Below are 25,643 nucleotides of genomic sequence, written 5' to 3'. Positions count from 1 at the left end.
GAAGGTTAGGCACAATGGGTTAAAGGAATTGGGATGGTGGATTCTCAAGACTGCTTCCTACTTATTTGTGGACATTGTCTTTGTGTGGGGGGGGTAACCTGAGAAAGTTGGGTGCTGGTCATATCCTGGAGTAGCTGATTTCTTTGTTCCTGTCTGGTGTTTGTGGTATGGAAATGTATGGTGTCTCTTACATCTGTTTAAGGTATTGGCAGAACAGAGGACAAAGTTCAGTTTAGGAAAAAAAAATTTTAGGACCAGGGAATCTAGAGGGGTGTACCTGACCTGTTTAAGGTGGCTCCTTCAATTTGACTCTCTGGAACTCACAAGATTTTTTTTTGGGGGTTTATGAAACATAAGTTCTAAACAGCAGCATATTTATATCAGAATGACTGTGACAGATGTTTTTGCACAATGAAAAGTATTGTTAAGACTATGAAAGGCAGTATGAGAGCGAATTTTATTAACTTGTATTTGTTTTCACACCTTTATAACTTGCAGGTACACACCTTAATAACTTGTATTTGTATTTTACTGAAGTATTTTTGGTGAAGTTGTCCTTTTAAACTGAGGAAACCTCTCAGGTGTCAAACTGCATTGGAGATCTTTGAGAAGGATAAAATTTTACTTGAGGAGTTATTGAATAAAGAACAATAGAGAACTTACTTGGTTGGCACCTAGAGCTACTCCTCAGGGTCCTCCATGGTTGCTGAGGGTCGTATTTTTCTTTTGCTGTTTAGCGCAGGGCCTGCCAGGCTCCAGAAGATCCTGTGGGCTAAGAAATCTGTAGAAAGGCAAGCCTACCTTGACCTGAGCAGCTAGGCTGTCAATTCCAGTGATTGTGTCCACTCTCTGGAGATCATCAGTTTAGATGAAAGGCAGTTTTTGCCCAGTGGTCAGTGTTTGGCAGTTGAAGCAAATTGTAGATGGATGTTGTTCTGTGCCCATTTGTCTTCTTTGGAGAAAATAGAATGCTGCTGCTAGGAGCCAATCTGTCTCTTTTTGTTATAAATTTTTTTTAATAATTAAGTATTTAAATGTCATATTCCCCAGATCTCTGAGCAGATGAGGACTGTTTACTGGGTATAGGTGAATTATAACAACAGTACAGAATCTGCCTGGAGGGCTGAGTCATAGCTTGACTGTACTGGCTGTCAACTTAACAGGTAAAGCAGGGTTGGATTAAAAGACTTAAAAGTACATACCAGTTTAAACATGAGACTTACTGTTTCTGTAGTCTGGAATGAGATACAATGAACAGACAGTTATAACATTTAACAGTAAACATAGGTGCATTTAGGTTTACAGGTATGCACACAGAGTGTGTGGATGCTTTGGTGGGCCCTACCAAAGGCATGCCACTGCACAAAACACACATGCAACAGAGTCAGCATGGGGCAGGGGGGGACCAGACATGGAATACCTCAGAAAAAGATGGTGGGACTTGGTCACCTGACCTGGCCATCAGTTAAAATGGCGCTGAAGTCACCTGACCTCAGTCAAAATGGCAGCAGATACATGTAGTATGGAAAAGCCATGTTTTTTTTGAGCAGTGGGAGCTTTAAACATAATAACAAGAGAGATCTATTGATCTGCCCTGTTGTTGAGCTGCTCCACCATAAGCGACAGTGGGGAGCAAAGGCTGGAATTAAAAACAGATGCCTCGTGGATCCAACTAATCTTATCGTTCCTGCAAAACCAGCAATAGTGGAGGAGCAAAGAGACTAGCTATGCCAGGATGTGACCAGTACCCAGCTTTCTCAGGTTTCCCCCACAAACAAGATGATGCCCACAAATAAGCAGGAAGTAGTCTTGAGAACCCACTGTACAATTCCTTTAACCTGTTGTGCCTAACCCCCCACCTTTTTATTATAAAAAAAGAGATGGGAATATAATGGTCATTCCTGTCCCTTTAAGAGACAAGCCCTGTCCACTCCCTTCCCCCCTTCCCCTACCACTGCCTCTCTTCCTTCTCCCCACTTCTCCCCTTCATTCCTCTCTCTCTCTCTCTCTCTCTCTCTCTCTGCCTCTCTCTCTGTTCTTCTCCCTTCTCCCCTTTCCCCTTTCTTCTCCATAACCCACAAAATAAATACCCACTTTCTCTGCTGCCACTTGGGAACCTGTGGCATTTTAAGTTTTTTTTTTTTTTTTTTTTTGAGACAGGGTCTCTCTGTAGCTTTAGAACCTGTCCTGGAACTAGCTCTTGTAGACCAGGATGGCCTCGAACTCACAGAGATATGTCTGCCTCTGCCTCCCAAGTGCTGGGATTAAAGACATGCACTTAAAGAGGTATTTCTCTTCTTTTATTTATTTACTATGTATACAATATTCTGTCTACATGTACGCCTGCAGGCCAGAAGAGGGCACCAGACCTCATTACAGATGGTTGTGAGCCACCATGTGGTTGCTGGGAATTGAACTCAGGACCTTTGGAAGAGTAGGCAATGCTTTTAACCATTGAACCATCTCTCCAGTCCCTGGCATTTTAGTTTTACCATAACACTGGGGACCTTTATTTTTGTGACTAATCCTGCTTGAAGAAATTAAGGCTTAGACAAGTTAAGAAATCCCTGAAGCCTAACATCTACTAAGAGGTGACTTGGAATTTGACCCCAAGCAGTTAAAATGCCAGACTAGGTCACCTGCTTCCTGTATTCTCCTCCTAAAATGCACGTCTTCTTAAGCCAGGCTGTTTGTCCAGAGACAAGTGGTTAAACTGTAAGTTTTTAATAACTACAGATTTTCCAAGTCAAATCTGTAGTTTGCTGGTTACTTTCATGCTGGACAGAGAATGGATCCCACTGTGGCAGACTTCCTGGCATATCTTGTTTATCTTTCGAGATCTTTGGGTGGGCCTTGGGCAGTTATTATCCATTGCCCAAACACATCAGTGTGCATGTGAAATGTGCCCGTGTGCCTTACCATCTGCACCCCCAGAACAGACTAATGGGACTGTATACCCCTTAGACAGGTCCCCCACCCTTTTCTCCCTATTCGTTATACTTACATGCGATTATAGTGGGCTAAGGATGTAGCTCGGTGGTAGCGTTGCCAGACAACTCAGGTCTGTGGCTGTAACTATAATTATACACAGGAAGAAATGATAGCTGTGTGAGGTCCTAGGCTTGCTCTCCAGTGCTGGGGAAAAAAAGATAAAGACCCTGGGGCTGTTCTGGGAAGATAGCAAGGGGGTAAGGATTTACTGTGTGAGTATAAGACTCTAAATTCAAATCCCCCAAAAAGATGGAAAGCTGGGCCCAGTGGGGTGACTCTGTAACCTCAGTGGTCCTGTTGTGAGATGGGAGATAAAGACAGGAGCCAATTTGGAAGCTCCCAAGCCAGCTGACCAGTGTATACCATAGTGAAAGACAAAGAGACTGTTTCAAAACAAGGTGCAAGATGAGGACCAACACCCCAGGCTGTCCTATGACCTTCACACTCACATGAACACACTCACACACACACACATGAAAAACAATTAATAAAAACTCAGACAGAAATTGGGGTTCAACCTGAAGACCAGAGAAGCAAAGCAGTCAGCCACTGGCTCTTACCTTTACCTCAGTCCAAAAATGGTGATCCTGACTCCAGGAATCTCAGAATGAGACTTTGTCTGTGAGCTGTCTCCTCCCATTTTATACTCCTCTCTAGGGCTGGGATTAAAGGCATGCGGCATTGGGATTAAAAGCATGTACCTCCCGGTTTCTATGGCAAACCAATATGGCTACTGGGATTAAAGGTGTGTGTTACCACTGCCTGGTCTGCAAGGCTGACCAGTGGGGCTGTTTTACTCTCTGATCTTCAGGCAAGCCTTAATTTTTAAAATACAAATGAAATGCCACTACACACACGCACTTTTTCTCTCTCACACACACACTCTCACATACACACACATACACATACACTCATACACATAGACATACACACAAACTCTATATATACACAAACTCACACACATATAAACTCTCTCATACACAAACTCCTCTCTACACACACACACACACACACACACACACACAGAGAGAGAGAGAGAGAGAGAGAGAGAGAGAGAGAGAGAGAGAAAGAGAACAAGAAGAGACCATGAATCAGTAAAAGAAAGAAACTGGGTTTATCAAAGTTTGGCCAAACCAGGGAGATATCAAAACCCAAACTTCCTAATTTTTCTCCAGCTTTCCCAGGGCAGTCTTACAACTTACAGAAAAAGTAAAGCAAAGTTTAGGAAATATATGGACAAGTTTAGCTTTGAGACATGTTACCAGTCCTCTGGGGGGGAGGGGCTGGGCAGGGGTAGGAGGTGGGGAGCTCTGCTGCTGCCTCCATTTTCAGTATGCAAATTCTGTTATACGGTTAAGAGTGACACTTGCCTTGCATCCTCAAGGCCCTTAATTTAATAAAAACCAAAGAACAAATCAATCAACGGACCGACCAATCAGATAACCAAAACAAAATCAAAGACAGAAAACTTAATTGTAAACACATTTAGTTTTAAGTTCTTAGCTAAAAAACCCACAAAAACCATCTAGGTACTAACAGAACTGTCAAAAGCCACAGAGAGGAAACAACAAAAACTGCTTTCAAAGGAGAAGTGGCGAGAGGACTGACTTCCCTTCTTCCTGATTTGTGCAGAAGAAGGCAGGGTACCGAAGGTGATGCAACTTCTCTGGGCAGGGGCTGAAAGGGGCCCAGTAAGAGACGCCTTCCAGCAGTCCTGACTTCCCGAGGAGAGAGGGCATTTGGAACTAGGTTTAGACAGATGGTGTCAAGATTCCGAAGAGAAGGGAATAGGTCGGTGTAGGGGATGCTTAGGAGAGGAATACCTCCGCAGGAGACAGCTGCTAACAGCAAGCTGGCCTGGCCAACATGCCGGTTCTCCTTGCTTTCACAGCCTGGCTTTACTCTATGGAGAGTCTGGTCACGCTTACTTTCTGAGTCAAGATGCTCTGGAATTTGCTGTAGCAGGAACTAGATTTTTACTTCTTTGTAAGAAAGAAAAAAAGTTGTTCTCTTTCTTTTGTGATTTAGTTTTTAGGTTTCTTTTCCCTGCTCAAGAGTGGAACCTGAAAGTAGGGAGCACTAACACCAGACAGGGGTGCCTCAGTAGTTGGAGAAGCAGTCAGCAGAAGAAAGTCTAATTTATTTTTAATAAAGACTCATTTGTATGAATAGCCATGAGATTTATATCCTGTGACAGAAGTTCATAAATACTGTTTCTCACATTGGAGCTCTCGCTAGATCTAAGCATCAGGGAATTTGCACTGTGCCGCAGGCTTCTATCAAGATGGCTACACAGCAGCATTATGGTATGTTTAAAGTCAATGAACAAAGAGCAACTGTGAAGAAACTACTAATAATTTTATAGTTTAAGTCAGGCAGTGGTGGCTCATGCCTTTAATGCCAGCACCCGGGAGACAGAGACAGACAGATCTCTGATTCGAGGCCAGTCAGGTCTACAGAGCCAGTTCCAGGACAACCAGAGCTACAAAGAGAAACCTTGTCTCAAAGAACAAACAAACAACAAACACAAACTGAAACAAAAACAAAAGCAAATTATTTCATTGTTTAAATTTCTAATGGGTACCAATCGCAGGGTAGCTACCTTCTGCCCTTTGCTTAGACTTGTTTGGATCAGTTTCTTTCTACCTTATCCTAAATTTTCCACTTACTTCAGAACTTCAGCATTGTTTGGTTTTAAGAAAAAAAAAATCCCTCAGCTTTCTCTGCCATGTTTAGGATTCCTATGAGGAACTATCAGTGGTCATCAGTGGTTGAGGAAAAAAAGTTATCTGAACTTTAGGAGCTTAACTTTGTGTGTCAATTTTGGTTGTTCTGAGAAGAGATTCCCCCCCCCCCCATCATTCATATTCTGGGAGCACAAGGAGAAGAGATTTTCCAGAGAAGGCTGTATTCCCTTGTACCGTCAAGACTGTGGGAAGAGGAGTGGGGCTTTGGTGGCTTCACTTTGACTTGCAGTGAGGCTTAGTTTCGGGTGGAATGCACTGTCGGATGGAGCAGACTCTCTGCCTTTATAAGCCAGCATGCACTCAAGTTTCTGGGACTCAGGTATGCAAACTAAATGACACTTGGCTGCAGAGGTGGTTTAGTGGTTAAAAGCAGTTGCTGCGGTAGCAAAGGACCTGGTTTTGGTTCTTAGCACTTGTGTGGTGGGTAACAACTGTCTGTAATTCCAGTGGCGGAGGATCTGGCATTCTCTTCTGACCTCAGTGAGCACTGTATGTGGTACACAGATATGCATATAGGCAAAACAATAGTGCACGTAAATAAATAAATCTTTAAAGGAAAAGGCTGGACATGGCGGCTCACACCTTTAACCCCAGTACTTGTGAGGTGGAGGCAGTCAGTATCTGTGAGTTCAAAGCCAGTCTGGTCTCTGTAGTGAGTTTCAGGCTATCAGAGCCACAAGGTGAGAAAGACACAAGCAAAGGGTGTAATAGCATTTAGAAGCTGGCAAAGCAAAGGGACAAATTCTTCCTTAGAGTCCGGAGAGAAATACAGTAGTGCTGGTACCCTGATAATAACTTAGTGAGAATTCTAAGAGAATCCGCAAGGCATTTCAAGCCCTAGCTTTTGTGGTAATTTGTTCCAGAAAGGACAGTCTCTAATATAATATAGAATAGCAGTATAAGGTAGATACTGCTGCTATTGGTGTTTATAGGTGGGGAAACTGAGATAGTGTCACAAGCTGGGAAGTGATATCAATCCAGGAAGGTAGTTTGGGACACTTGTCGTCAGAGTTCGTGTTCTTAACCATTACTCAATTCCACCTCCCAGGATTTCCTATGGGGAGGAGGAAGGAGAAAGGCTTGTAGTCGAGACCCAGGGAAGTGAGCGAGCCTGGCAGCTGGCTAGTGCAAAGCCTGCTTGGCTCAGAGGGAAGCTCAGAGCTCCTGGATTAATGGGAACCAGAAAAGAGTTGTCCCTCAGGGTAGGTTTGCACGCTTTTCTGATTAATCTTCAGTCATTGCTTTGATCATGACAAACTGGTTTACGTGGTGTCCTAGATACAGGTTGTTAAGCAAGACTCTTTTTCTACCTGGATTCTTTGCTCAAGCCACCTGCCATTTCTTTCCACCTCTGTTATGCAACCCCCCCATGTTCTTTCTCCCCCCCCCCCCATCCCAGCTACCATTACCCGGGAGCACGTAGGTTCAAGAGCTTTGCCACTAAATGAGTCATCGCCTTAGGCCTCTTTTTTTTATCCTGTCAGCAAGTGCCTTTGTCTCGTTCTCTTTTTTTCCCTGATGTTTAATAGTTTATGTCCAATATGACTAACCTCGGTGAACTTGCATCAGGCAGAGGACACGATCTATTCAGAACAGTCATGATATATAGAATTTTGTTCGTTTCTAAAATAAATCTCAACGACCCACTCAGTTTTGATTTTCATGAGAGTATTTGCCTTTCTCTGACTCCCCACTGTTCTAAAGCCCATCAAGCGCTCTGGTAGCTTCTATTACGCAGTGTGACTGCATTGATACACACGGTCCCTGCAGCGTTTAGCTGGGGATCTGGAAAGTACTACACTAATGTACTTCTCTAGCTAACCAGGGGCGGGTCGCGAGGAAAACTGGAGACGGTGGTCTGGTCCCCCGGGGTCAGTGCTACCTCTCTAGGGGCAGGCTCCACCTTCTGCACCCCACCCAGCAAGGCTCCGCCCCCTCACCTCAAGCCCCGCCCCTCAGAGTCTCGCCGCGCTTGCGCCACCTGCCGCTCGCTCCTGTGCTCCGCGCGGCGCCGCGCCCGGCCGGCGCCTCCGCTTCAAGCCAAGATGGCGGAGAGCGGCGAGGCTCTGGGCACGGTCCCGGAGCACGAGCGGATCCTGCAGGAGATCGAAAGCACAGACACCGCCTGCGTAGGGCCCACCCTCCGGTAAAGCTTTCGTCCGCCCGGGCTTTCTGGTCGCCCTGGTCAGGGACTCCTTAGGAGCAGGGCGGGGCGTCTGCCGCCGGGTGCGCGCGCGCGTCGGCCCGACAGGTGGTGCGCGCGGGGGCGGGCGCTCGTGGGCTGCGGGACCTGGAGGGCCCGGGCACCTGTCACCGCGCCGCCTGTGGGTGTGACTGCTGGGGTGTCTGTGACCCGGGGAGCCGCCCCAGCCTGGGGCCTTGAGGCGCCGAGGCCCTGACCCCGAGCGCTGTGTCGGCGGCGAGGCTGTCGGCTCTGCTGGGGACGAAGGTCACCTGCCGGCGGCCGGCGTGACTGGCCCGGGTGCCAACCTGCGTTCTGGAGGAAACCCAGGCGCCCTGACTACCCCGGGCGTGGGAGAACTGAAATCGAGCGGGAGATGCCAGCACCTTCCTCCCTGGTTGCAGCACCCTTCTCCTCGGGCGAGACGCGAGCGTGGGCTGCAGGGGAGGAGCCGATGGCTAGGGTTCACGCTGGGGTGACGATGTTCTTGGGACAGGAAGCTTTTACTTATTGACAAGCATTTGGTTAATTTTGCATTAAATTTTCGGTTTGTTTTAAAATGGGTCCTAAGCCATTCTCTTTAGGAATAGTACCAGGTTATGAATATTCCATACCAGACAGGATGCTTGCTGTCCCAATAGACTATTAGCTGGTACCGATACAGAAGCATTAACACTGGGCTACACACTCTCCAAGAATCAAGGTCTCTTCTTTCGCAGTTAGGATGAATGAACTTGTTCATTTAGGGAATTTGAGACGGATTGTGCCTTTCCAATAGTCTTTCTTCAGCATATACTTCCTGGAAATAGAACTCTTGTTTTCTCGACGTTAAGTGTAGATAAAGCGAAGTCGGTTCGAGTTGCAAATTCACTTTACCCCAATGAGCCAGATCATCTGGTGTATTTTCTTTCCCGTAGACCTGCCACCGATGACAGCAAAAATCATTTAACCCCCTTGGCCTTGTTTCCATGTTTGTAGAGTGGGAAGGAGTGTCGAGATGCCCAGAAAGCCAGAACATGAGAGACCGTGCCTATTTGTTCTCTGCTGTGTCACTACCTCCAAGCTTTTATTATACAAAGTTCTGCCATGCTATGGGAAGGCCTCATCAGTACCTTTTCTTAATTTATTTATATGAATCTTTTCATCAAACTTTACATATGTACTAGTAAAATATGAATCAGACTCCAAGAAAAGTTGGTGATATCTAGATTCTACTGAAGGACCTCTTTAGTCTCATGGAGGGACAGCCATTCCTTAACATGTTCATGAAGCAATTGATTTGTGATTCAGAACTGCTTTTATTTGCCACGGATCAGAAAATTTCCTTTTGGTTTTGGTAGTTGCCCAGCCAATGAAGGTGGGATGGACAATGAGTCCTTATATTGTTGTGTTACTCCTGGTCTTCAGGAGGCTGGAAACCAAGTCCCTTTGTTGGCTCATAGGAATGACTCAGACACCAGGACTGGCCATCACCCCATAACAGAGGCTGTAAAAGTAAGCAGCTTTAAAAAATTTTTGAGACTGTCTCACTATATTGTGCTGGCTATCCTAGGACTCGCCGTGTAGGCTGGGCTGGCCTTGAAGGCGTAAGGATGTATCTCTGGTGTGTTGACATTAAAGGTTTGTGCCACCACTCCTGGTCAAATTTTAAATTATGTTTTGTCTAAGTCAGATTAGGAGATTTTTGTTGTTGTTGCTGATTTGAGACAAAATGACTGTGTAGCTTGAGTGTATTGAGCTTGCTAAATAGACCAGGCCAGTCCTGAATTTGTAGGATGTTTTGCCTATTTCCCAACTGCTGGGGTTATAGGCTTGCACCACCCAAACAATGGTTTTAACTCAAAACAAATGAAACACTAGTGTCCAGTTCTCTTCTTTCCCATGTTTACCCACTTAGGCTGGTTGGGGGAGATATTCAAACACCTTGACGTACACTAGAGAATAATCTCGTGACGGCAAGGGCCTACCGTATGGCTTTACTGGACGTCAGTGTTACTTCAGATTTTCTCTTATTTAAGAACTGGATTATAGATAGGGTTGTGATCCCTGCTGTAGCCTCCCTCAGTTCTTTCTGCCTCACCAATATGTGTGTTCCTCATCTAGTGATCTGAGGAGGGTCTAACCGAGATAGCAGAGAAAACCTGAGTTCTCCCTCTCTTTTGAAGTTATTTTAATTTTATTTTATGTGAATGAGTGTTTTTCCTGCGTGCACTAAATGTGAGCCTGGTGCTGAGGGTGTCGGGTCTCCTGGAGCTGGAGTTACAGACAGTTGTGAGTCATTGTGTGGGTTCTGGGAATTGAACCTAGGAAAAGCAGCCGGTGCTCTTAACAACAGAGCCTTCTCTCCAGCCCCTGAATTCCCTCTTCTTGTGCTGGGGCATGGATCTTCTGTCTTTGGATACTGGAGCTTCTGGAATCCTTCTGTACTCTTGGACTCATAGGCGTCCCTGGGGTTCCCAGGTCTGATTTCCCCAGAATTGTGTTCCTGGTTCTGGTTCTCCAGCTTACACAGAGCCTGTCATGGCGGTTCTTACTTTTCAGAATAAATGATCCAATTCTATAAAAAGTTCTTTTTCTATTTCATCTCATTTCATCTCCCTCCCTCCTTCCCCTCCCCCTCTTTCTTTCCCTCTGATGAGGGTGTCTCACTGTGTTACTGAGGATGTTCTCCAACTTCTTGGGCTCAAGTAATTATTCTGTTCCTTTCTTCTGAATGCTGGAATTACAGTGTGTGTTAGCATGTCCTGACATGGCTTGATTTTTTTAAAACTCAAGTGTAACTTATTATTATGCTTCTGTGTGTATATGGTGTGCCCCCATGTGTGAACGTGTGAATGTGTGTGTGTGTGAATGTGCGTGTGTATGCTTGGCGTGCATGGGCACATGCCATGGTGTGCATGTGAAACTCACCGAGTTTTATTTGGATTCCTGTCAGGCTTGTGCAGCAAGTACTTTTACATACTGAGCCATCTTGTTGCTTCTCATTTTAATTTTTAATGCAGTAATATTGTTAGCTGTAATCCATATGAGCAAAAGCTTTGTGGACTTTTCTGTAAGTTTTTAGAGTGTGAACGAGAACAAAAAAAATTTGAGAATTCTTTTTATTTTCCCTCCTGGGTTACTATGCAACCCAGACCAGCCTGGAACTCACTATAGTCCTCTTCCATCAGCTTTCTGGATGTTGAGATTACAAAGATTGGCCATCAACTCTGGAAAAAACACTTTAAAAACACACAAAAGCACAGTTGCATTCTCTGTCACTATTTTTTCTAGTATGCTTTTAAACTATTGGTTATAATTTCAACTTTTGCCCAATGAATATGTTTCATATGAAAACTATTGGGGCAATGCTCAGTCGGGCAGTAAAGCTGATGAGCACATGGGCTCCTGTAGCTACAAACATCCTTCACACTCTTCACAAAGCGGAGACATGAACACTTGCATGAGCTGTCCTAGACAGAAATAAAGCCTCTGCAGGACATAGGAAAAGAAGACAAAAATATATAATTTAGTTGTGTTTGGTAGTCAGCCTTCTAGGATTCTGTTGTACTTAACAACCAGATGATTGAATGATTATTAATTAAATATCTAGCTTTTAAAGTTACTTGAAGATCTTGGCAATTATTTTTTAGACATATTAAAAAGAAATGACTCAGTTTATTTGAGCATAAACTTGCCTTTTTCATCATCTTAATACTGTTAGAGTAATGCTAACTTATTTGGTCAGCAAGTAAATTGATAGGAAAATCTTAGTTGAATAAAATGATCAAAAATAAGAAATAGCCAATTTTATAAATAAATGGTCAAACTAGGGTTGTTTGCCAAAGTTCTACTGTCATGTAAGATTGAGCATTTAGGCATTTCTGAGTTAATTTCGGGTAGGAAAAATTTTTGAATTTTTTTTTTACAACCAGTACATTTAATGTAGTTAAAGTCCAATTTTCTTATTTTCTTGGAATTTCAAATAGTACAGTAAGTGACTTCCTTTTTTTTTTTTTTGAGATAGTTGTAATCAGGCTAGTTCTGAACTTCTACGGTGCCTGCTATGTAAGTCTTCTGAGTGCTGGGGTTAAAGGTGTTGACTGGTGAGCATGGCTTTCCACTTGTTTTAACACTTGCTTATATCAGTAAGCAAGCTAGAACAGTGCTCTTTAGGTCCAGGACTTTATAAATTATCAGTGCACTCTAAGATAAGCCATTTTACAGACACAGTGAGAGGTAAATCCTATCTGATGATAAACTTGTTTCAGCAACTTCATTCAAGAGACACGAGAGAAATAGAGAGAAGAACTTATTGGTCCAGGGGTTGAAGAGATGGCTTAGCAAAGTGTTTGTCGGATAAGCATGGGGACTTGAGTTTAGATTACGAAATTGTTCAACTCCAGGTTCAGGAGAGATAAAGTCTCAGAAACTAAGGTGGAGAACAGTTAAGGAAGACACATGATGTTGATCTCCGGAATCCACACAGGTGTACACACACACACACATACACACACACACCAGTGTATACATTACCCCCCATATACATCATATATACATGGAGCAAACAGCGTACTGATTCAGACAGACATCAGACCTGGGCCCTTGGTGGATATAAAATCTTTAACCAAATTCTTGAAAAGTATCTGCGCCTTCTCAGAAATGACATGATTGCTCTTTCCTTTTATTAGGCAACCCGTTCTCTTTACTCCTTCCCTCCATTTCTCCTGATTCCCAACATGCTGAGAAACCGACTTTCAAGTCTATTTCCTGTGTCTCCCATTCTTGATCAAGAATAAAATCTCTTTTGCTTCTCAGTTGGTGCTTGGTCTTGTTACTGGTTCTATAATTCTGAGAGGAAAAAGGACCCAATTTGGTTAAAAGCAAGCAAGTAAACAAACAAACAAACAAACAAAACTCCGTAGTAACACTTTCAAAATTTTCCAGAAACTTTTGTGTGTGACCATGTTTACAGTACCACACATATATCCATTCCCTCCTGTGAAGCAGCCCCAAATCCAAGCTGAGAGCAGTTGGTTACCCCCACAACACCGTGCCACCATTGCACCATAGGGACATTTATGGCAGGTTGGCATTGCAGTTTGTAGGGTTCTGGTAGGGACCATCAATGTTTTATATTCCCTGGCAGCCTGCATTGCACCTTCTGGCGTTATGAAACCCAGCTGGCAGGGAGGATCTTCCAATTCAGTTCCAGGTTGTAGTCTATATAGTTTGTACCCAGAGTGTCTTAAGCAGCACAGTCTTATTGTCTAGGTCTGATGGGTACTCAAGAGGAATGGGAATAGTCTGTGTTGTTTGGGGTCTTCTGGGGCCTCCCTGACCATATAGAGACACCCCATCTCTAGTATTGGGGTTTTCTCTGATAAACAGTGGATTCTAGGAACAGTGTTATCTAGCCATACAGACTTCTCTCTTAAACTGTTTTTATTCATTTTTAAAAATTGGCTTAGATAATGGCTTTTCATGTATCCTTCAGTTCACCTAACCCTCTTTCCCTGTTCCCTCTTCTCCACTGTCTCTCAACCCCCATTCATAATTGAACCCGTCCACCCTCAGTTCCCTCTCTTTTCAAACCATCTATGTTCTACTGGCTGCTCTCCCTTTGACCTCCCCCCCAACACACAGTGGGACCTTTCTAGTTTTTTTTATTTTTAAATTTTTTATTTTTTGGTTTGTACAAGCACTTCAAGTTAAATGCATACTAAAGATTCAAAGCTAGGATCCATTTATCAGAGACTGTGGGTTTGTTCTCTTGGTCTGGGTCACCTTACTTAGTAAAACTTCCTGCTGGGAACTTCACTACAGTGGCTGAGCTAAATTGACATGGCCCCAAGGTGCATCCTAAGTGTGCTCACAGACAAACGCTCCCCTCATCCTTCATCAGAGAAGCTTCTCTCAGGAGTCACTGCTGGTGAATGATGAGTGCTCACGATGCTTAGAATGATCGATAATTTTGTGCTCGGCCCTGAATGGGGCACATGTACTACCCATTCTAAAGCTCAGGAAACATTGTGGAGGATGGAGTGGAAAGACTGTCAGAGCCTGAAGTTAGGGAGAAGAGTTGGGAGATGCTGCCTCGAGGGCATGATACAGCTGATGCAAGCACGATCTTACAGCAGCTGTGGTTGGACCTGCACGAGGCTGGGTGCATCAACAGCCAGTCATGGATGGGGACGGGATAGTGGAACTCTGACCTATCCCTGCTGTACTGTTGGCTACTGATAGATTCTGGGAGAAGGACAGTCAGTACCTTCAGTGTGTGCCAAATGGGGAGCCCACCAGGTTGCAGTGGATAGTTCCAAACCTGTGGCCACAGAGACAGTACTGGGTGAAATCAGAGAGTCACAGAACAAAACAAAGAGGCATAGCTGTGGGAAAGGGACCTGAAAGGAGGAGCGGGAATAACAGTGTTAAGACTCTAACTAAGGTGGGGGTTTCTATTGCTGTGAAGAGACACCATGCCCATGGCAGCTCTTATAAAGGATGCCTTACAGTTTCAGAGGTTTAGTCCATTATCATCATGGTGGAACATGGTAGCATGTAGACAGACATGTGCTGGAGAGGTAGCTGAGAGTTCATGGTGGAACATGGTAGCATGTAGACAGACATGTGCTGGAGAGGTAGCTGAGAGTTCTGCATCTTGCACAGGCAACAGGAAGTGATCTGAGACTGTTGGCGTGGTCTGAACATATATAAGACCTCAAAGCTCACTCCCATAGTGACACACTTCCTCCAACAAGACCACACCTACTCCAACAGGGCCACACCTCCTAATAGTGCCACTCTCTTTGGGGGCCATTTTCTTTCAACCTGCCACAAACAGAGAAATTTATATATATATGTGTGTGTGTGTATGTATATATGTATATATAAACTTGTCAAGGAAAAAAATTACTAAATATTGAAAAGAAATCATAAACAAAACTAAAGTAGCCAAAGTCAAGAAAACTTATTACATTAGTTGGGAACATTTTTTTGTTATTGTTGTTTTCTTATGATTAATTTTTTTCCCTATTTTATTTTATTAAAATACAAATAAGGCCGGAAGGTGGTGGCGCACACCTTTAATCCCAGCACTCGGGAGGCAGAGGCAGGTGGATCTCTGTGAGTTCGAAACCAGCCTGGTCTACAAGAGCTAGTTCCAGGACAGGTTCCAAAAATACAAATAATTTTTTTCCCCTTTTTGCTTCTGAATTTTGTCATAGTATAAAAGTCGATCCTCTTGTAAGGAACTTCACTCCTGTTTTCTTTTGATACTTATATGATTTTATTTTTACTTTTACATTTGATTCTTGTAGCATATTCCTGAGATATGGTATAAGGATTTTATCCCTTTTTATATGCAATCCAGATAGCTTAATAATAATTATTTAAAAAGTAGATTTTCTTTTCCACATTGGCTCTTAAGTGTTGTTGATATCAAGTACTGAATTTTTGTAGCTGCATTCAGTGGGACCAACTATGGTTTCTCTGTTCTGTTAATGTTTTTATGTCTGGTCCCATTCTGTAACAGACCCTTTAATTATGGAGCCTTTGTTGTTTGTTCAATCTGATTGGGCTATCTCTACCTTGTTACTCATTTTTTTAAAGGGATTTCCTGGTACTTCTAGTTTATTCTTCAAGTGAACTTTGTAATTAACTTGTCTAACTCTTAAAAAAAACTTTAAAGTGCCAGGTGGTGGTGGAACACACCTTTAATCCCAGCAGTCTGGAGGCAGAGGCAGGCGGATCTCTGTGAGTTTGAGGCCAGCCTGGTCCACAAGAGCTAGTTCCAGGACAGTCACCAAAGCTACAGAGAAACCCTGTCTCCAGTCCCCCTTCCAAAGGAAAAAAACCCCAAAATCTTGAAAGTGTTTCATTACAGTTGAACTAAATTTATAGGTTAGTTAGGGAGACATACATCTTGGTAACTTTAAGACTGCCTATCCAAGAACATAATACTATTTGAAAGTATTCCATTAATAAATTTTAGAACTCTTAAGATTAGGTGGATAATTGTAGTCTTGTACCTTTTAGAGACATTTTGATCAATGACAGATTTCATATATGATGGTGATCCCCTAAGATTGTAGTGGAGTTGGAAAATTTCTGTTAGTTATGTCATAAATGTGGTGACGTCATAGCACATGTATCAATGTCATATTTGTGGTGAGGCTGTGGTGAAGAGATCTGCTATGCTGCTGCCCATATAAAAGTAAAGCTTGTACAATTGTATGCTTTTTGTTTTGTTTTTTCAAGACAGGGTTTTTCTGTGTAACAGCCAACCTTGACTGTTCTGAATCTTGCTCTGTAGACTAGGCTGGCCTCCATCTCACAGAAATCTGTCTGCCTTGGTCTCCTAAGTGTTGATGTTAAAGGTGTGAGCCACCACACCCAGCCAACTGTATACTTTTTAAGAGGCTGTTTAGTGGTTTATTGTTTATACTTTTGAAAATTATTTTATTTTTAAAAAATATTTTTTATTTATGTGTATGTGTATGCCTCAGTTTAGTGTACCACATGAATGCTGGTGCTTGTCGGCTCTAGGCCAGAAGAGGGTGTTGGGTCCCCAGGAACTAGGCTATTGTGAGGAAGTGAACCTGGGTCCTCTGGATGAGCCATAAACACTCATAACCCCTGAGCCATATCTCTGGCCCCCAAATCACCATTTTAGATTCTGCTTTTTCTGTGTAAAGTTAGCTGTAAGACAGCTTTAGGTCCTGAAGGCCTTGTTGCTATAGGACATCACAGCTTTGTGCATATTATTGCCCCCTAAGACCTTCCAGTGGGACAAGATGTATATAGCTAGAGGTATAGTAGGCTGTGACACCTGGTTTTATGTAAATACAGTCTGCGGTGTTCACTCAATGTCTAACAGTGCATTTTTTAGAACATAGCCTGTGAATTGGGGATGTAACCCAATGATAGAGTATTTGTTTAATATGCATTGAGGCCCTGAGTTTGGTCCCTAGTACCACCAGAAAAGAAAACAAACAAGGGAGGGAAAGAAGGGTTGGAAAGGGCCAGAGGGAGGGATAGAGGGGTAGAGAGATGAAGAACATAGTCCCATCATTAAGTAGCATTATGACTGGATTTGATTTTTTTCTTATTTTAATTGAGTCTTTTCTTATGTTTTGTAATTGGTCTTATGCACACACAAATACGCAAATTACTGTGATTTAGCTTCTTTGTTGAAGGCTTTATTCTTAGGCTGGTTCTTTTGGAAAGTGGTGTTCTTTAGGAGGTGGGGTGTGTTAGGGTTCTCTCCAGGAACAGAACTTACAGAATGAATCTATATGTAGAGAGAAAGGGATTTTTTGCAGTGTCTTACAGGCTGTGCTCCAGCTGGTCCAACAGTGCTTGTCTGCCAGTGGGAGATGCAAGAATCCAGTATTTAGTTAGTCCACGAGACTGTCAGCAGGAGGTGTGGACCGAATTAAAGGTGGATGGATCTTCCCACCTCGAAGATCCGGTTTAGAAGTGATTCTTCCCACTTCCAATGATTAAGAAAGAATCCCTCACAGGTGTGCCCAGGCACTTGGGTTTTTGTTAATTCTGGATGTAGTCGTGTTCACAACCAAGAATAGCCATCATAGGGCTGTAGTGAGTGGTTCTTGGGTCACTGGGGACATGCCCTCGGAGGGTGCTGTGGGTCTCCAGCCTCTTCCTCTTTGCTTTCTGGCTGGTGAGGAGAGCAGTTGTGCTCTGCCATGCTTCCTGCCAGTGTGCTGCTTTGCCACAAGCCCCAAACAGTGACCTCCTTTATTCAGTGAGCCAGAATAAACCTTTTTATAGGGAACTATTTCTGATAGTTCTTTATAGTGACACCTAAGTAATACACACACACACACACAATTTTTTATAGTGACACCTGAGTAACACGCATACACACACACTCCCTCTACAAATGCTGGTGGTCTTTGTGCCTACACCCTTCTCACTACCCAGTGCCTTGTGCAAGCTTGGCAAATGCTCTGTGACTGAGCTATACCCTCAGCCCCGGATGCCAACTTTTTGACTATTACCTTAAAGTTTTATCATTTGCAGTTAAATTGTTAAGTTTTCCCCATTAATTCTATTGGGTTTTGTATTAGTTTTCTCTCTTCCTGTGATAAAATATGACCAAAAGCAATTTAAGGAGGAAAGGCTTTATTTTAGCTTATGGTTCCAGAGGGATAGAGTCCTCATGGTAGGGCAGGCATGGATTGGCTGTGAGAGCAGGAAGCTGGGTGATCATGCTTTACCCACTCTCAGGAAACAAAGTCAGAGAATAGTAAGTAGTACAAGGCTGTAGCCCCCAGACCCCCCCCCATGTACTTCCTCCAGCAAGGCTGCTCCTCCCCGAACAACACCATCAACGGGGATCAAATATTCAAATACAGAAGTCAATGGAGGATATTTCTTATTTAAACCACCACAGGCTTTGGGGTGTGTGTGTGTGTGTGTGTGTGTATGTTGGTTTTGTGTTGCTATAACCAACACACACACACATACACACATTATTGAAAATAACTAATGGGAAGATTGATTTTAGCTCATGGTTTTGGGTATTTTAGGGCATTATGGCAAGGAAGGCAAGGCAGAGCTGCTCAGTTCACTACAGCAGGAGTGTGTAAAGGCTCCTCCCATCCTGCAGAAAGTGAGGTGGGAAGCAGATATCCCCTAGAGGGCCAATTAGGCCCCACCCCTATAAAATAGCTGTTGTTTACTATTGTTGTTGGCATGGGAGGTGGGTGCATGTGCTGTGGCATGTGTGTAGAGGTCAGAGGACAACTGGTGGTTGGGTCTCTCCTACCTTTATGTGGGCTTCAGGGATGGAATCCAGACTGTCAGGCTTGTGCAGCAAGTACCTTACTCCCAGAGCCATCTTACCAGCCATCTAGGGAATACTGCTCAAAACATTGGCCTGTGCGGAACCTTTCCTGATTCAACCCATAATAAATAGTGCATTTAGAAAAACTTTTACTTTTTTCTTCTCATTTCTTAAAACTTAAGTTCTCTTTTTCTTTTCTTTTTTTTTCTTTTCTAACTTAATCGTGTAATGCATAAATTGAACACAGTACAGGGTGAGTATTTCTAATCTGAAAAATCTGTCTCCAAAATGCCCCCAAGTCAGAGACTTTTTGAGCACCAACATAATGCCACAAGGGGGAAATCCCACACCATGGTTTGTTTTATGTTCAGTTACCAAAAATAGTGTGCCAAATTACGGTTTGGCTCTGTGTAGGCGGTGTAAAGAAGTCTAAATGCATTTCATGTCTCCTTCCCTAAGCTGCGTTGTCTGTGTATGTGCAAGCTTCTCAAACTCTGAAGGAAGCAGATAGCAGATGCCTTTGGTCCTGAGCGCTTTGGGTTGAAGCCTCCTTACATGCAGTGTCGGCACCTCTTCTGTCCCCTGAGCCCGAGGAAAGCTGCTAGTGGTGCTCCCCGGGGCAGCTCTGGCTTTGGGGCTAGGGGAATGTTTAACAAAAAGACTAACTTTCATACTGTGCTTTTCTGAACCTTTGGGAATAGTCCTCTGATTTTTGTCTTGCTTCAACATTGGCTGCATTGATGGTGGATTTCCCGTTAAGGAAACATTCCTGCCATTGCAGAATAAATAACTGCTCAATGGTGGTGGTCTGCACTCCCTGTGCCTGGGAGTTGTTGTGTTGTGTGCTTTTCAGAATGTTTTGTCTTTGTTTTTTTTTTTCGAGACAGGGTCTCTCTGTAGCTTTGGTGCCTGTCCTGGAACTAGCTCTTGTAGACCAGGCTGGCCTCAAACTCCCAGAGATCCACCTGCCTCTGCCACCCGAATGTTTTGTCTTTGTAAGGTGAGATTGGTCTGCTTGTTTTCTTGGGACTGTCTCACAGGCAATGCAGTGTCTGTTTCATAAAACAAAACTGAAGCTCTCCTTCAGTTTGTGTGCTTTGCATAAACATTAACTAACCCGCACCTCCACAGGTTGAGCGAGACCTTGAAAGGATCAGCTTGGGTCTGATGCTTTCATGAAGCCATTTTTTCCTTCTTTCTGTTTCTTTGCAGTAATCAATCTGAGACTTTCTTTTTCTAAGTGGTCAATTAGTTATATTTTATTAAATTATCCATCTATTCAAGTTTATCAAATACTTTGGAGTTAAATATAATTTTATGATTTAATAATTTGCTTTTGTTTTGATGGTATTTCATCAGCTCTAGTTTTGGGTAGTTGTAACTTCAATCACTGACACTCCCTCATACACACACACACACACACACACACACACACTCAGGGTAATGGCTTGCTTGTCGTTGATTTATGTGTGTGCATTTTGCATGTTTGTATGTATGTGTGCATGTGCATATGGAGGTCAGAGGACAACGTTGGCTCTTGTTCTTTAGGCTATGTACCTTTTTCCTGGGACTTGTCAATCAGGCTGACGTGGGTGGCCAGCTAGCCCCAGGGATGCACCTGTCCTGCCTCCTGCCCCTGATTACAAGGGTGCACCCACATGCTGGCTTTTTAAACATGGCTTCTGAGGAGCAAACTCAGGTAGCTGTGTTTTCAAGGCAAGCACTTGACCAATAGAGTACTCCCTAGTGTCAATCTGTTAGTTTTGAAGCCTGCCTTTGGTTTTGTTAGCTCCACTGATTTCTTGACATTCCTTTCTGCTCTTCTGCTTGATGAGTCCTTTTTTTACCTTGGGACGTTTTGAATTTGGACCCTTTGCTTAGTTGGTACAATTATCTACTGCTGTAGGTTTTTCTCCAGTGGTTTTACTTCATGGCTGATCTTGCCCTAGCTATGTCCGTATGTCTGAATCTCTCCTTATTACTGTTTCAGAGAAATTTTGCTATTTGAACTTTGTATTTTTTCTGTTGACACAACAGTTTTAAATAGTGGGGTTTAAAGAGATTCTACTCTTTGTTTTGTGAAAATTTGTTCTTGTTCAGGGGTATGTAGATATCAGTATTACATTTTTTGTTTTGAAAAATAAATATACTACTCCACTTGCAATTTTTAGCATTACAAAGTGACTTATTTTTTTATCCTGTTTTGGGTTCATGTGTTCTTTGCTGTTGTTCTGAGAAGCCAGCTCTTTCTTAGTTGCACATTCTTCTTAATTGTAAAGTAGTGTTCCTGTGAGGGGTTTTGGCAAAGCATGAAGTTCAACTCTTCAACCATTGGCAAAGTGCATATTAGGTCTGCTCTGGACAGCCTGATATTTTTGATAATTTTCTAAACTGTTCTAGAGCCATCTCTGTCCACATGCATTAATCTGCTTAGTTGTTGCAAGATTTTAAAATTAAACATGATTTTAGCAATTGTTTATTTTTGAGGACAAATAAAATGGTACCTGTCGGTGCTTCCATTTCTCACCCTTTGTATTTTACCAGGTACTCCAAAAGTCAACAGGAAGGGACATCTTTTGGTCAGGAATGTGAAAACAGGAAGGAGGAAGTCTATTGGAAGTCTGCGTTGGCTGATTTCACCCTCAGCTCTCCTATAGAGGATGTTCATTAGTGCGCGTACTGCGCTATTACTCAGCGTTAGAGAGAGTGCTAATGCCAGGCCTATGAGTGTCAACTCATTACAGGAAGTAATGTTAACTAATGTTAACAAATGTTTCCTATACACGGGGATGGGATACTGTTAGCGAGAACAAATTACCGGTGGAAGTACACACAGTGGAAAACACAGCAAATCAAATTCAACATCAGAAATTTAGGAAAATACTCCTTCATTTTTGGTCTTTGCTTCTTCATGGTGCTTAGGCAATCCAGATAATCCCTTGGGATGTGTGTCCATGTTCCAGTGCTGTAGGGGACAAACCCAGCACCTCTTACCCTTAAAGAGAGTGAGGTGTGTTAGCTCTATTATAAAAAAATATTTGAATATTTTTGAATATTTCAAATTTTAACTGAACTTAAATCACATTGCTGTTATAAAGCATTAAATTATTTTATTAGATTTATTAATTTTATCTTTGTGTGTTTTGCCTGTGTGTTTGTATGTGCACCATGTACATGCTTGGTGCTGCGAAGTTCAGAAAAGGGTCTGGGATTTTGTAGGACTGGAGTTATGGGTAGTTGTGAGCTACCATGTGGTGCTGGGAGTCAAACCTGCGTCCTCTGTAAGAGCATCAAGGGCTCTTAACCTTTGAGCTGTGGCACTAGCCCCCTTAGGAAGCTTTTTAAGAGCACTGTAGCAAACGAGATATACTGTTTTGTGGGTAAATATACAAAGAATGGGTGTTTTGTAAACAACAGGTCTTTTCCAGGATTCTCTGACAAAGAAATTTGGTCTTGTTTTCTAGTCCCAGCCCCCTAAAGTTCTTAGGGACTCTCAGTGACTCTGTAGCCAGAGGATACCCCATTGGCCGATTGTAGGATGCCTTAGTCTTGATTATTATTGTTGTTGTTATAGTGTAGCAGTGCACTATTACAGATGATCTGGAGGGAAAGCAAGTGGAGAGCTTGATGATATCATCATCGGCACTGCAGTCCTGGGCATTTGGAGCACTGTTTTCCTGTAGTCTACCCATTTCATCTGGGCTTTAGGGCCTTATTTCTACATTACCATGTGGTGCTTCCCGATGTCGTTGTACAAATTGGCTAACAAGATGGCTCAGCTGGATAAGGAGCTTGCTGCCAAACCTTCTGACCTGAGTTCAGTTCCTGGAATCCACATGGTGGCTGGAGAGAACCCGCTCTCTCAGATTGTTTTCTGGCCTCTACGTGTACACCATGGCGCAGGTGCATGTGAGTGCACAAACATACACATCACAGTAAATACATAAAGATGAAGTACATTGGCTAACTTATTTTACTAGTCCATGATTTTAGCATTATCTGCACACAACACTAACATGAATACATCATAAAGTAATCTATTTGTAGGTATTAATGTTGATGTAGAAAATCATGAGTAGTTTGATATTCAGTTAGTTTAATTAAAGAGTTAGTGTTGACTTCGTATCAGCTTTTGGTATATGAAATACACATACTTTTTATGTATTTTAACTCAAATACTGACTTTGATAGTAAAATTATTTTTATTAATTTATTCTTCTGTCATAAATTACATCCCAACTGCAATAAAATTATTTTTATGTGTATTCTTTCAGTACCTTAATGATTACAAAAGTTCAGGTAGTGTGTAAGTATGTAATGGATAAAGGTTTATCCTGTGCCGGGCTGATCACTCATATAAGCTTGAGATTGGAGAATTTTTGTTGTTTTATAGTTCTGTTTCACTATTTTAAATACTTATTTTAAAGTAATGAATAACAAGATAGAATAGCTTTAAAAAGAAAAATAACCGGTTATGGTATATACCTTTAATCCCAGCATTCCAGAGGCAGGTAGATCTATGTTAGTTTGAGGTCATTTTTGTCTACATAGCTCTAGGACAGCCAGGGTTACAAAGAGAGACCCTGTATTGAAAAACAAAACAAAACAAAACAAAATCCAAACAAACAAAAAACAAAGGAAAAAGCTAATTTTTATTTTATTTTGGTTTTATACTATTCAGATGTTAGGTTGCATGAGATGCACTTATATTGATGCAGTTGTAAGATTGCTGAGGGCTATTGTTGGTGAAGAGTGCCCTCTAGTTGTTGTAATAAGAGCGGCGGGGCTGCGTCCCCGGCACCCGGCCGCCCACATGGCTTATGCCCCAAAATAATTACACAGAAACTGTATTCTTTTAATCACTGCCTGGCCCATTAGTTCCGGCCTCTTATTGGCTAGCTCTTACATATTGATCTAACCCATTTCTAATATTCTGTGTAGTACCACGAGCTGGCTTACCAGGAAAGATCTTAACCTGCGTCTGTCTGGAGTGGGAGAATCATGGCGACTCACTCACTAGGCTTCTTTCTCCCAGCATTCTCTTCTGTCTACTCCACCCACCTAAGGGTTGGCCAATCAAATGGGCCTAGGCAGTTTCTTTATTATTTAACCAATGACCTTCCTCCATCATCTAGTGACTGTTCTTTTCTTTTCTTTTCTTTTCTTTTTCTTTTTTTTTTTTTTTTTGAGACAGGATTTTTCTGTGTAACAGCCCTAGCTGTCCTGGAACTAGCTCTGTAGACCCTGGTCACCTTGAACTCACAGAGGTGCACTCACCCCTGCCTCCCAAGTGCTAGGATTAAAGGTGTGCACTACCACTGTCCAGCTTAGTGACTGATTCTTATCCACACACTTGTGGATAAACATGGAATACATCATCGGCTCTCAAGGAACTGAGAAAATAAAAATATACTAAGTAGGCTGGGAGGTGGTGGTGCTCTCGGGAGGCAGAGGCAGGCGAATCTCTGAGTTTGAGGCCAGTAGTGTTATTTTGTTTAAGTTTTAACAAATAAAACTTGCCTTATCAGAGTGCAGAGCTACGCCACTAGAGGCCAGGGAGTGGTAGACACACCTTTAATCCCAGCACTCAGGAGACAGAACAGAGAAATCTCTGTTAGTTTGTGGCCACCCTGAGCTACACAAGATTGAATCTGTCTAAAAGAGAAACAGAGCTCACACAAAGGTGATCTTAGAACTTGGGATCCCACACCTTTAATCCCAGCACTAGGGAGGTGGAGACAGGAGTGATGTGGCTGGGCCGAGAGAGGAATATAAGGTGGGAGGAGACCGGAGAGCAGTACATTCTGAGGTTTGGTGGAGATGCGCATTCTGAGGTTTGGTGGAGATGCGCATTCTGAGGTTTGGTGGAGATGCGCATTCTGAGGTTTGGTGGAGATGCGCATTCTGAGGTTTGGTGGAGATGCGCATTCTGAGGTTTGGTGGAGATGCGCATTCTGAGGTTTGGTGGAGATGCGCATTCTGAGGTTTGGTGGAGATGCGCATTCTGAGGTTTGGTGGAGATGCGCATTCTGAGGTTTGGTGGAGATGCGCATTCTGAGGTTTGGTGGAGATGCGCATTCTGAGGTTTGGTGGAGATGCGCATTCTGAGGTTTGGTGGAGATGCACATTCTGAGGTTTGGTGGAGATGCGCATTCTGAGGTTTGGGAGATCCAGTCCTAGGACAAGATCTTGTCTTCGGTCTTAGCATCGGTAGAGGTAAAGAACACTCTGGTGGCTGGCCGTTCTGCTTCTCTGATCTTCAGCATTAACCCCTATATCTGACTCTTATTATTACTACCAATTAGAATTCATGCTACAGAGGCCAGTTTGGTCTACAGAATGAGTTCCAGAACAGCCAGAGCTGTTACATGGAGAAACCCTGACTTGAAAAACAAAAGAAACCAAACCCCAGAAACATACTAAATAAATTTGATGTGATATATGGATAAAAAGATAATATAGACTTTGTGTAGAAGACCTGGGGAAGTTCCATGTAATTGGAGAGTTATCTAGCTGAAACTGAAAAGAACTGTAAGATATGGTATCGAAGCTTATGTAGGATAAGGCATCCTTGGAATGGAATTTTCCCCAAAATTAAGTTGTTTCTTGAGCAAATGTTTTATTCATCTAAGTTAAATCTATTTTGTTTAAAAGAAAATAATTTTGAATTTTTTTCTTTAAATAAACATCCTTTGTCCCACATGGCATCTCCTTCAGTATCTTTAAGTAATGTTTTACCTCACTGTTCCTTACAAGTTGTTTTGGAAATCCAGAACCTTAAACATATCTAAAAAGGTCTGTAGTTCTCAGGTCCATCTCTGGCCCCAGCTGCAGGGTCTCAGGTGGATTCTGAACTGCTTCTGAAGATAGCATCACTGGAAGACCGAATTGTATTCTCAATCTGTAATATCCAAGAATGAGAAATGTAACT

General features: G+C 42.8%; 1 protein-coding gene across 3 annotated transcripts in view; it reads left to right on the top strand.

The window, feature by feature from the left end:
* The window catches only part of Exoc6 (exocyst complex component 6), a 150,621-nt gene that overhangs the window by 11,132 nt on the left and 113,846 nt on the right, over window positions 1–25,643 (top strand). The window contains exon 1 of one of the 3 annotated variants that reach the window (XM_057778888.1): window positions 7,751–7,884. The exons of the other annotated variants lie outside the window; for them this stretch is intronic. Within the exon in view, the coding sequence (XP_057634871.1) occupies window positions 7,784–7,884 (101 nt within the window). The 5' untranslated portion in view covers window positions 7,751–7,783. Of the gene's footprint in view, window positions 1–7,750; window positions 7,885–25,643 lie in introns of those variants that run through there. 3 annotated transcript variants of the gene reach the window in all.

This window comes from Chionomys nivalis, chromosome 8, assembly GCF_950005125.1.
Source record: "Chionomys nivalis chromosome 8, mChiNiv1.1, whole genome shotgun sequence".
Lineage (NCBI taxonomy): Eukaryota > Metazoa > Chordata > Mammalia > Rodentia > Cricetidae > Chionomys > Chionomys nivalis.
The sequence above is the reverse complement of the archived record's forward strand: the minus strand, read 5'-3'. Positions and strand labels throughout refer to the sequence as shown.